The sequence below is a fragment of the Acipenser ruthenus genome, chromosome 1 (genome assembly GCF_902713425.1).
Source record: "Acipenser ruthenus chromosome 1, fAciRut3.2 maternal haplotype, whole genome shotgun sequence".
Lineage (NCBI taxonomy): Eukaryota > Metazoa > Chordata > Actinopteri > Acipenseriformes > Acipenseridae > Acipenser > Acipenser ruthenus.
Genome location: NC_081189.1, coordinates 113832577 through 113848468, shown reverse-complemented (window position 1 = coordinate 113848468; position 15892 = coordinate 113832577). Strand labels below are relative to the sequence as shown.

Genomic DNA, 15892 nt, shown 5'->3' with positions numbered 1-15892 from the left:
ATTATTTTTTAAAACAGCAACTATAGAGATAAATGCACTGACATTATCAAAATCAACATCAAAGTTATTCAAGCACTTTACAATAGCTTGTGTAACGGTGTCGTAACAGCCTGTAGGTAAAGTGTATCTGCAAGGAGAGCTTTCAGTTCTAGTACGCCAGATGCATGTTCACCGGTCTTGCAAAACAAATACAATATGTAACCCATACTGATCTTGGGCATCAGCCGACTCATCCGTGACCACTGACAAGCAACCAGACTGTTTTACCAATTCCATAATCTCCTGCTTGTGATACTCAGCAACTTGATAGGTATTCACATCTCAGCTAGGCTGATGAAGCAATCACTCCACCATTTGCTACACTCAGTCTGAATTTACGTAAAAGAATTTACTTAACTTTTGGTTGTCCAGTTTTTCAAGAGGGATATTTGCGCAAACAAATGCCTCTGTCAGGTCAAAATTGTATGTGTTTCGTGCTTCACGGTTTTCAGTGGACTGTTGGAATATGGAAGTCACCGTTTTTTGTTTCTTTGCAAGTAAAGCAGTCGCAGTACTGCTCTGGATTTCTGCCTTTCTCTTTCGGTGAATACTTGAATCTAAATGCCTGTCAACAGCCGATTCTGGGTAGTGATCTACAGTAACGTTGCAGGACGTACAGAAGAGCTTACCTCCTGGATACTGCTTTACGTGATCTGCTGCAGACCTTTTTAGAGACATCCATTTTCACATGACAATCACTGCACAGCACTGATTTTTTTATGAAATACAAATAATTATGAAATGTATTTTTTTTTCTTAAGAACATTGTTAAAATCGCGGTATTGAGCTAATTTCACGATTTCCGCGCAGCCCGTGAAATCGCAATTTACACATGGCCTTGTCATACAGCACCCAGACAAACTTTAGAGCATTTTTCCTTGCTTCGTGAACTGGATTTGGTTACTGTAGTTAAAGATGAAACCCACAACATGTGTGTTAGACCCTATTCCCACTTCACTTTTTAAATAAACACTGCAGTTTTTAATATTGTTAGCTCTTTTATCAGGTACTGTTCCTAACTCATTTGACTACTGTAGTAAAACCTCTGCTCAAGAAACCTACCTTAGATCACAATGTTCTTAACAACTACAGGCCTATTTCCAATCTCCCATTTCTGTCTAGTCTTAGAGTAGTGACTGAGCAACTCGGCAGATTTCTGAGAGTTCATCACATAATTTCAGTCTGGGTTAGGCCTTCACATAGCACTGAGACAGCACTTAATCGAGTGGTAAATTATGTGCTGTTATCCTCTGATATGGGCTCTCCTTCGGTTCTTAGATTAGATTTAAGTGCTGCATTCAACACTATTGATCATTCTGTTTTAATTGATCGCCTTAAATATGGTGGTATTGTCAGGTAGTGTCCTGCCTTGGTTTCGATCCTATCCCTCAAACAGGCTTTAAAATTGAGGAGACTTTTTTTGTCAAAGGTCACTTGTGGGATCCCACAGGGCTCTGTTTGTGGCCCAATTCTGTTTCCTTTGTATATGCTACATTTGGGCAACATTTTTTGTAGACATGGAGTTAATTTTCATTGTTCTGCTGACAATACCCAATTATATCTCTCTCTCTCAAAACAGGGTGACACCTCTGCTGCAAGTATTTCGAATACCCGTCTTGCTGACAAGTTAGATGTTTAAACATGTTTTAATGTTAAACTCAGGTAGAACAGAGGTGATGATTCTGGGATTTCAGAAACAACAAAATAATACATTCGTCTGATTTCATCCTTGACAGCTTCTCTTCTAAATTTAGAGTGAAAATGAGAAACTTAGGAGTGACCTTTTACCCAGATCTTTCTTTAGAACCACACATTTACATATTATCTTTCATCTAAGAAATATTGCCAAATTGAAAAGTATGTTTTCCTGACCAGATGCTGAGAAACTGATGCATGCTTTTGTATCTCCAAGGATTGATTTATTTTAATGCCCTTTTCTCCGATACTCGTAGTCATGTTATTTCTTGTCTGCAAAATGCTGCTGCTAGAGTTTTAACACAGACTAAGAGACAACAGCACATTACCCCATGTGCTAACATCTTTGCACTGGCTTCCTGTCCGGTTTAGGTGCTGCTTTTAACCCTTAGCGGTCCATTTATTCAGCGCGTCTCAGGTGCGTCAGGTCCAATTTATTTTCACACACGCTGTTTATTTTACACACACTGTTTTAAAAGTATTTTGTTTCACAGTAAAACAGGTTTAAAAGGCACTGCATCTCAACAGGACACTCAGTACTGCATCTCCAGCCCCGCCCCACCCCTTGTTCGCTGTATTTTTCACACAACTCTTCATAGTCGTGCATACTGATAAATCATCTCCTGAACACTCGTTTTATCATCAAACACCTCAGTAATGCGATCTGAGTCATTATTTTATTACAATAACATCTCAAAAAGCTCTGCAAATGTCTGTGATATTCTTTGAGCGCTGGATGCAGAAGCAGCTATCTTGTTTGTTTATGGCCATGTTATCTCTGTGGTGCCGGGGCTATGTGTATTGTTCAGATTTGCCCCTTTTTTTTTCCAGCTCCTATCGGTCTCACTCGGCAATTGAATGGTTTTCTCTGCTTTTTTCGGCGAAAAAAACAACTAGAGACCTGTGCTTTACGTCTTTTTGATGATGTCAGACAGGAAAGGGAAAATTGTAATGTCGGACCTGGTCCGACATAGGACCGCAAAGGGATAGCCTATAAGGCTTTAAATGGCCTTGCCCCATCTTTCTTAAATGCTCTTTTTAACCCCATATGTTCCTAGACGTTCACTCCGATCACAGGATGCCGGGTTACTTATGATTCCCAAAATTCAGAAAAAAAAAAAATGGGGAAGAGCATTCAGGATTCTAAATTATGGAATGAGCTGCTTAGCCCTGTAAGGAAAGCTCCCACTGTTGCTGCCTTTAAAACTAGGTTAAAAACACATTTCTATAATGTAGCTTGTATGTCTTTTTAAAGTGTTTTCTTGCCCTTTCTTGTTTGTTTTTACTGTTTTACTTGTTTGTATTCTGTTCATTTTTACTGCTTATTGTAATATTAATTAGTAGTTTTTATCCTTTTAAAGAGCTTTGCGGCCATCTCGTGAAAGGCGCTATATACAAATAAAGATTGATTGATTGAGTAATGTGTAATATTGCTGTGATTATGAAAAATGTAGCCTATACATAGTATTGTTTTTATTTGTAATCATTTTATAATAAACTGTTGTCATTTGGTTGATTAAGTCCAATCGGTGGTGCTTCTCACTGTTGTGACTTTTATCCTGCAACAACGTTGCTGATCTGTAAAGAAGCTTTTTAAACGGCTCTATTAATTCATGGAAAATGCTCTTATCCCGGGCTGACCCTGCACACCTATCTAAATCAGATTGATTGTTTGCTGCTGACACATCTTTGTTAGGTGCAGATAACAACTGTGTAGCACAGTATTTGCTCAGGTTGCAGCTGCAAAGGGTTGGAGTCCACATTACAATACCATCTCCCTAATTAAGCTTGGTTAAGCATGCTGTGCGTTATTCGGATAACGCTGCGATCCCTGAATGTTGTGGTTCTAGACATGAGATCCTGGTTCCCTGTTTTATTCTCCTATGTGCTGGGCTATGCTTCCAGTAGAAAAACAGTACTGTAAATACATGTTAGCAATACTGTAAACCGGGTAGCGATGGAAAAAGTTTCGGATTTGAGAGTCATGCAAGTTCCACAACCGTACCCATTGAGGAACAATTTACTGGGCATATCTCCCTCCGAAACAGTGCAGAAACTTGCAGTTTCTAACCATGGCCAGGGCTGGTCTGCACACTCAGTGAGGCTTTAAATGTGCATGATTTCAGCCAGAGGGGATAGTTTGTTTGTTCCCCCCCCCCATAAACTAATTGTGTCCGACATTAAGTTAAATCTACTGAATCTGACCCTAAAAGTGCAACCTGGTAATGGCAGGAAGTGGCTGAGGGATCTTAACTAATGTATTCATGTGTAGTCCAGTGCATCCTGGTGACCTTTGAAAACTCAGAAATGTAAAGCACTCCACTGGTCTCACTAGAGCTCTCAGAATCTCATATTTCAGTACACTAGAGCAGTGGTTCCCAACGACCGGTCTGTGGATAAAGCCGTGATAGTGTTAAGAGATAAGGGTTGCAGACTTGCCAAGTGTCCCGTAAGTGTAACACTGCCCCTAGTGGATTTAACAAATGCCACATTGGCTTCAGCATTTCTTACTTTTAATGCAATTGCAGAATTTCTTACACTCACTAGGGGCAAAGTGTTGCAGGGGGACAGATTAGTGATTACACTCTGGTGTAAAAGATGCTCTTTATGATGCTCCTTAGAATACACAGTCCTAATTTCTGTACACATACTGTGTGAGGGGATTGCTGTGTAGCTTTGCCAGCTGAATTGCACCAGTGTCAAATGTAAGTTGCATTCAATGGATTAGTCCAAGAGGTAGTAAGAAATATCCTGAATCCTGTATGCAGGCCTGTATCTTTGCATTGATTCCTTCCTGGAAAAGAGCCAGGTTGATCACTTTAGGGAGCGAAAACTGTGTTGGCTTTCATCAATTTAAATTCATCAATTCAAATTGGATTTTTTTTAAGTTGTCTTCTGTTGTAATGGGTATGCTAATTTGTATCAAACTGAATGGGTTATCTTCAAATGAAAGCGACACAGACAGTTCTGGCACCAAAAAGAGAATGGAAGTAGGATTCTAGTAGTGAAAGTTAAAATAGAAAAAAGGAAGAACCTGTTTTAGAAATATCAGAAAACAAAACATTCAGTTACTGTAAAATTGCAGTCAATGCCTCTTTAACTGTGGCTTTAGCAGTGATAATCCCAAGGAACTGCAGTTACAAACAAATCAGAAATGAAGGTTGTTCATGAGACTGAAGTGTCCGTAACTGACACATTTTTTTCCAGTGATTTACTGTGCATGTGTATTGTAATCATAAAAGATAAGCTCATTTCATTTGAGAAAAAATAAATTAGAAAACTGCAGTAAACCTACGAGAGCCGTGTTGCATTGGTAAAGATTCCCAGTGTTTGATCTCCGTGTTATTTAAAGTAGACAGGAGCCCTGTTTCTGGTGTCTTTGGTTATCGGTTTGTAAGTGTGCTGTTCGTAACTGGATCTCCTGATGCATGTGCGTGTTTGCAGGCATGTTCCCTGGAGGAGCCCCGGAGGAGGAGTTTGCAGACGATGATGTGCTGGCGGAGGGAGAGGTGAACGGGAACTGGACGCCCCAGGAGAAGGCTCTGCATGAGGCCCGGCTCAAGGCCAAGGCCAAGCGGAGACTGCGTAGGACCTCGTCCCGCGACTCTACCCGGGAGTCCCTCTCCGAGACAGGAGGGGAGTCTGGCACCGAGGGCAAGATCGGCGTCGGTGACCGCAAGTCCAGGATGGGCAAGGGCCGGGGGCTACCCAAGAAAGGTAAACAACCGAGCCTAAGCATGCAAGTTGTACCTTGTACCATAAAACGGGGTCAGCGGTGCAGAAGCAGTGTGTTCTGTAGAAGTATATGCTAAATTAACCTCTTTACAGCCAAGTGTTTTTGTTGGGCTGAAAAACAACACTGTGCAGGCAATCTGGGAATGTGGGTGTGTGAGAGAGTGACAGCTGAAACACCAAACATTAATCAAGTCTGGCAGGTTCGGAAAGGCTGTCTCTATATGAAGTTTGGTGTAGTTTAATGACGGAATGCCAGCTACTCAATAACCACTAGAGGTTAAAGCTCATACACTCCCAAAAGCAACTGTGTCAATGGTTCTTGGATCAATCACATGCTTAGTTCAACCAGTACAACCATCTTAAATGAGAGAGAGCTTGTGAACATAACTAGAATCTAGGGAAATGCTCAGAACATTGCACCTGTTCAGTCAAGCTGAAATATCACACACCATCTAGTATGCTGAACTGTCTTATCTTGCTATTTCCAACTTTTTGATAACGTCATATAAATAATGCAATTTGCTTGTATCTGTTTAAAAAAAAAAAAAAAAAGCAAATCCACTTGACCAAACTATACGAGTACAGGACATTTAGTTTATTTTCTTGCTAGGTGAGAGGCAGTTTAATGAAGGTTACAGATGAAACCTGGGTGTTGTCCTTGGCGTCTCATACAGACATGTCTGCTTTGACTAAGTTAGTGACTTGTGGTTGCCGGATTAGAAAAGATAAACAGAATCAAACGTAGGGAATGAATTACTATGAAGATACAGTTATCGGGCTGTTGTGTGGTGGTTTATTTATTTATTTTTTTTTAACTGTGTCCTGTTTTCTATATGGAGCTTTGTCATTTCAGTAAATATAAAATAAAATGTAACACTTAATTATTTTAAACAAACATGACATGAATTGAGGGCCGTGAGTTAGGATTAGGATCCTCTATAGTAAGTACATGCAACATTGGCTGTGGAGGTGTAAATACTGTGTGTTCATTTTGCATATATTGAAAGAATTGTGTGTCCAAGTCTGTTGAAATTGTATACTGAAAGTAGCTCTGGTGTTGTATTTCCAGCAGTGGTGGAGGATGTCTGCGTTGTGTTTGTGTTTCCAGCAGTGGTATGGGGGATGTCTGTGTTGTGTTTGTGTTTCCAGTAGTGGTATGGGGGATGTCTGTGTTGCGTTTGTGTTTCCAGCAGTGGTATGGGGGATGTCTGCGTTGTGTTTGTGTTTCCAGCAGTGGTGGAGGATGTCTATGTTGTGTTTGTGTTTCCAGCAGTGGTATGGGGGGTGTCTGTGTTGTGTTTGTGTTTCCAGCAGTGGTATGGAGGATGTCTGTGTTGTGTTTGTGTTTCCAGCAGTGGTATGGGGGATGTCTGTGTTGTGTTTCCAGCAGTGGTATGGGGGATGTCTGTGTTGTGTTTGTGTTTCCAGCAGTGGTATGGAGGATGTCTGTGTTGTGTTTGTGTTTCCAGCAGTGGTATGGGGGATGTCTATGTTGTGTTTGTGTTTCCAGCAGTGGTATGGGGGATGTCTGTGTTGTGTTTGTGTTTCCAGCAGTGGTATGGGGGATGTCTGTGTTGTGTTTGTGTTTCCAGCAGTGGTATGGGGGATGTCTGTGTTGTGTTTGTGTTTCCAGCAGTGGTATGGGGGATGTCTATGTTGTGTTTGTGTTTCCAGCAGTGGTATGGGGGATGTCTGCGTTGTGTTTGTGTTTCCAGCAGTGGTATGGGGGGTGTCTGTGTTGTGTTTCCAGCAGTGGTATTGGGGATGTCTGTGTTGTGTTTGTGTTTCCAGCAGTGGTATGGAGGATGTCTGTGTTGTGTTTGTGTTTCCAGCAGTGGTATGGGGGATGTCTGTGTTGTGTTTCCAGCAGTGGTATGGGGGATGTCTGTGTTGTGTTTGTGTTTCCAGCAGTGGTATGGAGGATGTCTGTGTTGTGTTTGTGTTTCCAGCAGTGGTATGGAGGATGTCTGTGTTGTGTTTGTGTTTCCAGCAGTGGTATGGGGGATGTCTATGTTGTGTTTGTGTTTCCAGCAGTGGTATGGGGGATGTCTGTGTTGTGTTTGTGTTTCCAGCAGTGGTATGGGGGATGTCTATGTTGTGTTTGTGTTTCCAGCAGTGGTATGGAGGATGTCTGTGTTGTGTTTGTGTTTCCAGCAGTGGTATGGGGGATGTCTGTGTTGTGTTTGTGTTTCCAGCAGTGGTATGGGGGATGTCTGTGTTGTGTTTCCAGTAGTGGTATGGGGATGTCTATGTTGTGTTTGTGTTTCCAGCAGTGGTATGGAGGATGTCTGTGTTGTATTTCCAGCAGTGGTATGGGGGATGTCTGTGTTGTGTTTGTGTTTCCAGCAGTGGTATGGAGGATGTCTGTGTTGTGTTTCCAGTAGTGGTATGGGGGATGTCTGTGTTGTGTTTGTGTTTCCAGCAGTGGTATGGGGGATGTCTGTGTTGTGTTTCCAGTAGTGGTATGGGGATGTCTATGTTGTGTTTGTGTTTCCAGCAGTGGTATGGAGGATGTCTGTGTTGTATTTCCAGCAGTGGTATGGGGGATGTCTGTGTTGTGTTTCCAGTAGTGGTATGGGGGATGTCTGTGTTGTGTTTGTGTTTCCAGCAGTGGTATGGGGGATGTCTGTGTTGTGTTTCCAGCAGTGGTATGGAGGATGTCTGTGTTGTGTTTGTGTTTCCAGCAGTGGTATGGAGGATGTCTGTGTTGTGTTTGTGTTTCCAGCAGTGGTATGGGGGATGTCTGTGTTGTGTTTGTGTTTCCAGCAGTGGTATGGGGATGTCTGTGTTGTGTTTGTGTTTCCAGCAGTGGTATGGGGGGTGTCTGTGTTGTGTTTCCAGCAGTGGTATGGAGGATGTCTGTGTTGTGTTGTGTTTCCAGCAGTGGTATGGGGGATGTCTGTGTTGTGTTTCCAGCAGTGGTATGGGGGATGTCTGTGTTGTGTTTGTGTTTCCAGCAGTGGTATGGGGGATGTCTGTGTTGTGTTTGTGTTTCCAGCAGTGGTATGGAGGATGTCTGCGTTGTGTTTGTGTTTCCAGCAGTGGTATGGAGGATGTCTGTGTTGTGTTTGTGTTTCCAGCAGTGGTGGAGGATGTCTGTGTTGTGTTTCCAGCAGTGGTATGGGGGATGTCTGTGTTGTGTTTGTGTTTCCAGCAGTGGTATGGGGGATGTCTGCGTTGTGTTTGTGTTTCCAGCAGTGGTATGGGGGATGTCTGTATTAGTGAGATGCATGTTCTTGTTGTGTGTTGCAGGGGGAGCAGGTGGTAAAGGCGTGTGGGGTGCAGCTGGGATGGTTTATGATTACGAGGAGCCGGATGCCAGGGATCCGAACTATGACGAATCCTCGCAGGTATGGGATCTCAAGCTGATGCGTATATAAAATCTGAACTGTGACGAATCCTCGCAGGTATGGGGTCTCGCATTGATGTGTATATAAAATCTGAACTGTGACGAATCCTCGCAGGTATGGGATCTCAAGTTGATGTGTATATAAAATCTGAACTGTGACGAATCCTCGCAGGTATGGGGTCTCGCATTGATGTGTATATAAAATCTGAACTGTGACGAATCCTCGCAGGTATGGGATCTCAAGTTGATGTGTATATAAAATCTGAACTGTGACGAATCCTCGCAGGTATGGGGTCTCGCATTGATGTGTATATAAAATCTGAACTGTGACGAATCCTCGCAGGTATGGGATCTCAAGTTGATGCGTATATAAAATCTGAACTGTGACGAATCCTCGCAGGTATGGGGTCTCGCATTGATGTGTATATAAAATCTGAACTGTGACGAATCCTCGCAGGTATGGGATCTCAAGTTGATGTGTATATAAAATCTGAACTGTGACGAATCCTCGCAGGTATGGGATCTCAAGTTGATGTGCATATAAAATCTGAACTGTGACGAATCCTCGCAGGTATGGGGTCTCACATTGATGTGTATATAAAATCTGAACTGTGACGAATCCTCGCAGGTATGGGATCTCAAGTTGATGTGTATATAAAATCTGAACTGTGACGAATCCTCGCAGGTATGGGATCTCAAGTTGATGCGTATATAAAATCTGAACTGTGACGAATCCTCGCAGGTATGGGATCTCAAGTTGATGCGTATATAAAATCTGAACTGTGACGAATCCTCGCAGGTATGGGGTCTCGCATTGATGTGTATATAAAATCTGAACTGTGACGAATCCTCGCAGGTATGGGATCTCACATTGATGTGTGTGTATATAAAAGCTCAGAGTTGCACTTCAGTCCCAAGCATGTCTGGAGGAAATGAATGTTTTGCAGCAGTGTGGAAATGAATGAGGGCAGCAGTGTGGAGTAGTGGTTAGGGCTCTGGACTCCTGACCGGAGGGTTGTGGGTTCAATCCCCAGTGGGGGACACTGCTGTTGTACCCTTGAGCAAGGTACTTTACCTAGATTGCTCCAGTAAAAACCCAACTGTATAAATGGGTAATTGTATGTAAAAATAATGTGATGTCTGTATAATGTGAAATAATGTGATATGTTGTAACAATTGTAAGTCGCCCTGGATAAGGGCGTCTGCTAAGAAATAAATAATAATAATAATAATAATGTTAATCTTGGCCCATACGACTAGTTCCACAGACCCGGATTAGTACTAATCCTGGACTACTCCATGTTAATTTAGGTAAGGTAATCCAAGATTACAGCTAATACGTTTTGCTACAAAAGATTTTTCCTATAAATTGTTAGAAATTTCTAGAAATTATAAATTTCCATGGGGTATGATTTGACTATATATATATATATATATATATATATATATATATATATATATATATATATATATATATATATATATAAACACACACACACACAGTCACCTCCAAAATTATTGGCACCCTTGATAAAGAGCAAAAAAGGCTGTATAAAATAAACAACACCAGTAATGAGCTATATTTTATGCTCAAATATATGGGAAAACCATATTCTTTTATTCTAATACAATTGCTTAGAGAGTTTTTTATTAACAAGTAATACTTTTTTTTTCAAAGATAGGTGTCAGAATTATTGGCACCCCTAAAGATTCTTAGAGATAAAATCAAACAAAATTAAATCTGCATTGACATTCTACTTCTTTAAGTTCATCTCAGTCTTAAGGAACTGTATTGTGGCCTTCCATGGCTTCCTGTTTCACTGGGGTATAAAAATGAGGTAACACGCATATGAAATCCATTTGTCATCCATCACCATGGGGAAAGGCAAAGAACTCACAAATGAAATGAGACAAATGGTTGTTGACCTTCATAAATCAGGCAATTGGTACAAAACAATAGCTAAAAAACTAAATATACAACTTCCCACTATTAGGGCAGTAATTTATGAAGTTCAAAACCACTGGAACAGTGGTAAACTTGCCTGGTAGAGGACACAAGTGTATCTTGCCCCCACACATAGTGAGGCAGATGGTTCAGGAGGCAAAGGGAAATCCAAGGTTGGAGAATTACAGAACTTGGTTGCATCTTGGGGTCACCAAGTCTCCAAATCTACAATTAGACGCCACCTCCATGCCAATAGGCTATTTGGAAGGGTTGCCAGAAAAAAAGCCTTTATTGAGAGCAACCAACAAACGTAAGCCCTATTGGCACTTCGATTGGAACCGGGCGATATGGTCAGTTGAGACTAAAATAGAGCTCTTTGGCCACGCAAACCAGCGGTGGGTTTGGCGTCGAAAGAAGGATGTGTGTGCAGAAAAAAAGAACCTCATACCTACTGTAAAATATGGTGGTGGATCTTTGATGTTATGGGGCTGTTTTACTTCCACTGGTCCTGGGGCCCTTGTTAAGGTCAACGGCATCATGAACTCTACCCAGCCAAAAACCTGGTTGGGACGGAGGGGGGTGATGCTGGGATGCCAGAATCACCGTTGAGCCCTCTTGAGGTGTCGTGGGCTAGTCAATGAAACGCCGAGGATGGTGCCCACTTGAAGACCCCAGAGATGTACCCTACTTAGCTCAATCCAGACGGTTGTCATGCTGATACGCTGGGGAGACCGCACTGTGGTTGATCCCAGGAGCCAGCATCGCAGCCGTTGTGTGTGCTGATGCGCTAGGGTGCTTTCAGTTGTGCTTTGACTGTATTTGTACTGAGAGTCACCATAGTGACTTGGTTACTAGGCACACCTACATATGTAAGATTACATTCAGGTGCGACTTACACTAGCATTGCCTCCTTGTTGTTATAACTTCAATTCCCTTAATTAAATAATTACTTTATGCCCTCAGAATTTGCTTGACATTTAATTTTCTTTTTATCTTCTCGTCATGTATTACTGCTTCTGAACTAGCGGATATTTGGCATGTGGTCATTTGTTTTACATCCTAATTACAACATTTCATAAAGGCTACTCTAATGAGTTAATTTTATGTTTTTCGGATGAAGGGCGACACTGTTTATGCAACGGTGGTCCCTGAACTGGATGAGCAAGAGCTGGAGAAGATGGTGAACCCCATTGTACAGGAGTACTTCGAACATGGAGACACCAGGGAAGTTCAGGCAAGTGGATCCTTGTAGAAGTAATGCCTCTGTATATATGGAACAGAGTATAGCAGGAAAACTGCCGTGTCCTTGAATGCGAACCAGGTTTTCTGCTTCAAGACCATTCAACCTGTTAAATGCCTCTCATAAGTGAGTGTTATAATATTGGAAAAACATTTTGGAATTGGTTTTAGCCCCCTTAGCAATATTGATTTATTGATTTCTAGCTCTCTCTTGGCCTTTCTAACTTCCTTTCTGACTTGTGTTTGCAGTTCCAAGTACTCTTTCTGTGTACTTTGTATTTGGTCCCTTTTAAATGCTCTGTAAAGTGCCTTTTTTCGCTGAATATTTTTTTTAATTGATCTATTAAACCATTTTGGCCATTTTGTTTTAGATTTAGATTTGTCTACTTTTGGGATGTAATTGTTTTGCAAATCTAGTACTACATTTTTAAAAAACAGCCATCCTTTTTCTGTGGATGTTTTCTCTATATTACTCAAATCTACTTCTGTTAGTCTCTGTTTCATACCTTTCATAGTTTGCTTTTCTAAAATTGTAAATCTTAGCTTTAGTCATTACTTTGGGGGTTTTAAAAAGTACTTAAAATGAGACCATGTTGTAGTCTGAGTTTGCGAATGGCTCTCTGACCTCTGTTTTAGTTATTCTGTCTTCATTATTTTAAAAGACTAAATCAAGGCATGCCTCCCCTCTAGTCGATGCCTTGACAAATTGCGTTAGGAAGCAGTCATTTGTCATTTCCACCATTTCAATTTCGTCCGTCGTGCTCCCCACCGGGTTCTCCCATTTTATACGGGGGAAGTTGAAATCCCCCATTAGTATGGCTTCTCCTTTTCTACACGCATTTCGAATGTCATTGTATAACCGATTATTTTGCTCAGTGTCTGAATTTGGCGGTCTATACCATGCTCCTATTATTATGCCCTTTGAATTTTTGTCCATTATTCTGACCCATATTGATTCTGCGTTGTTTTCTTTGTCCTGAATTAACACCTGGGCTTCAAGACTATTTCTTATGTATAGCGCTACCCCTCCGCCTCTTCTGTCCTGCCTGTCTTTCCTATACAGTGTGTACCCACTGATATTATATTCGTCTCCAGCACTCTGACAACCAAGTTTCTGTAACACCTATCACATCATAGTTACTTGTTAGTGCAGTAGCTTCAAGTTCTAACATTTTGTTTCTGAGACTTCTAGCATTAAGATAAATACATTTAATAGTTGTCTTAACTGAGTTGTTGCCCTTGTTTTGATGTGGTCTCCCTTCTGTTTTTTTTTTTTTTCTCCCCCCGTCCTTTCTAGTTTTAAAATCTTCTGGACCTCCTCAAGGATCCTTTCTCCGAGTAGATTGGTTCCCTTTCTGTTTAAGTGCAGTCTGTCCCACCTATATAGATAGTCCTTGTTGTAGAATGTGCTCCAATGTTCAAGAAAGGTGAAGCCTTCCTGTGTGCACCACGATTTCAACCATGCATTTTGATTTTGTATTTCCAGCTGTCCCTGGAAATACAAGTTTGCTGTGTTTCTCAATATGGAGTCCCCAACAATCATGACCTCCCTTCTTTTTGCTGCCTGGTCAACACTGTTTATAGGGTCCTGGATGTTGTTCCTTTCATTTTCTTGATGTTGGTTTTGGTCATCTAAATGTCGCTCAAATTTGTTGGATGTTTGGATTTCTGGTGTTTGACGAAGTTTCTTTTTTTCCCTGCTTCTGCCTATCTGAACCCAGCTGTTTCGACTCTCTTCCAACTCCCTGGTGGCTTTCAGTCTGCTAGGGGTGCAGACTTCCATGAATTGTGGGTGTGTCAGCTCCTCAAGCTCCTGTTGCTGTCCCATTTCTTCCAGGTCCTATTCTAACAGACTTACTCGTTGAAGCAAGTCCTGGATCGTGCGGCACTTTACACAAACTTGGTTGAACTCTTTTGGGTTTCTTCGGATTTCCCACATTGTGCAGTTGTCACAGATTACTGGCTTGAAGACCATGTTTTATTATTTATTTATTTTTTGGAAGATCAGTTTAGCTTCTGCAGCTGTCAACCTGCTTTCAAACTGCTTCTAACTGTTATGTACTTATCCACTTGGACTTCACCCACGCTGTCGCTCTGAACACTGGCTGCCTTTTGTTTGTTTATGCGTTGTGCTGTGGGCTCCGCCTCTCAGAACGGCGTGGAATTTGAATCAGCTGCTCCAAGTTTCAGTTTATCAGAAAAAGACACGCAGCTGTTAGACTTTAAGCTGCAATGTTTTCTGATTTAAAGCAATTTAAAATTTAATTTAAAGATGTAATTCCTCCTTTCTGCTTCTGTGATGTACTGTGATGTCCACTCGTACTTCTCCCACGCTGTCGCCTCACTTGCCTCCATAAGCCTGTTTTATACCTAGCTGAATGCTTACACCTTTCATAACCGCTTCTTTGTTTCACACAGTAGTCCACATTGTTCTAGTTACATCATTCTGTTTGCTTCAGATCTTATCAATTAAGTTGGCATAACAATTCTGGTTCACACCAGCATTAGATGTTGCGCCATTACAGGTTACTTACAAGGACTCCCTCAAACTCATTGCATTCGCTAACATTTTATTCAGTTCATGCCATATCTGATCTTGCACTGAGCACATGCAACTTTACCATTATATATATATATATATATATATATATATATATATATATATATATATATATATATATATATATATGGTAAAGTGTGTGTATGTGTGTATATATATATATATATATATATATATATATATAATGTGTGTGTTTACAAGTATTATGCCAGTTTAAATTACACTCATTTCTGTGTCTGCAAATATTTCAATACAAATAGTATGTCCTTCTCAGTAACTTTTCACAGACTTGCCTTTGTCTTGTGGGAAGGTCATAGAAAACTCTTGTTTTTAACCCTATCCTAGTACGGTAGCACTAGTATAGTGATTTATAAAATATCAATAAACATGATGTTTATGTTATTAACAATTATAAAATATGATTAGACTAGTGTTATCTCCTAGTACTACTGTAAATAAAATAAAATATCATATATCAAATATCATTTCATGTTCTAACAAGCCTTCTTGTTAGAAGATATTTAAAAGTTGTACGTGAGAAATAAAGAAATGGTAGGTAGGTGTGTTTGTATATATAGTGGGTTGACCTTTATCATACCAGAAAGCCTTTGAGACTAAGGAATGCTTTATTACCATTAGGTATAGACATGCCAAAGGAAACAATGGCAATTGCTGTGATGTGTGTCTCACCAAGCCCTGTGCAGTTCATACAAAATAGTGTCCTGAGCAGCGGCTGCAACCTCATAAGGTGCTGCTACTTAAGAGTGTATCTGATAGGAAGGAGCGCTGGGTTTGGACAAAAATTCAAAGGGCATAATAATAGGAGCATGGTATAGACCGCCAAATTCAGACACTGATCTTAAGCAACATGCAGTATTGTGTAGCAGAGGGGATCTTTTTAACACTTAATCAGCAAGCACAGGGTGGAGCAAGGCCACCTGATGTAGTGTTTAAAGACATGGAGTTAGTAACATTTAAAATGTGTAGAGAGAGGGGCTCCGCCTCTTCAAGACCCAACATATAGAAGGGGGGTTCCGTCGCTGAGGAGACCTGACAAACAGGAGGGGGGCCACTGTCTTTTGAGGTGACCTGACATACGAAGAGGGGTCACCGTCTCTGAGGTGACCTGACATATGAAGAGGCTCGCGAACCAGAAAGAAAACATGGAGTTAGTAGTTTATTAGAACATATAGAGTGGGGTGTTCCGCCTCTTCAAAAGCCCAACATAAAGAAGGGGGGGTTCCGTTGCTGAGGAGACCCGACAAACAGGAGAGGGGTCACAGTCTCTGAGGAGACCTGACAAACGAAAAGGGGTTCCGCCGCTTGGGGC

At 41.2% G+C, this 15892-nt stretch overlaps 1 protein-coding gene across 1 annotated transcript in view; it reads left to right on the top strand.

Annotated features, from left to right (window-relative positions):
• The window catches only part of LOC117421191 (programmed cell death protein 4-like), a 41273-nt gene that overhangs the window by 11992 nt on the left and 13389 nt on the right, over nucleotides 1–15892 (top strand). Inside the window, exons 3-5 of the mRNA XM_059034147.1 lie at nucleotides 5179–5451; nucleotides 8722–8819; nucleotides 11884–11997. Coding sequence (XP_058890130.1) covers nucleotides 5179–5451; nucleotides 8722–8819; nucleotides 11884–11997 — 485 coding nt within the window. The remainder of the gene's footprint in view (nucleotides 1–5178; nucleotides 5452–8721; nucleotides 8820–11883; nucleotides 11998–15892) is intronic.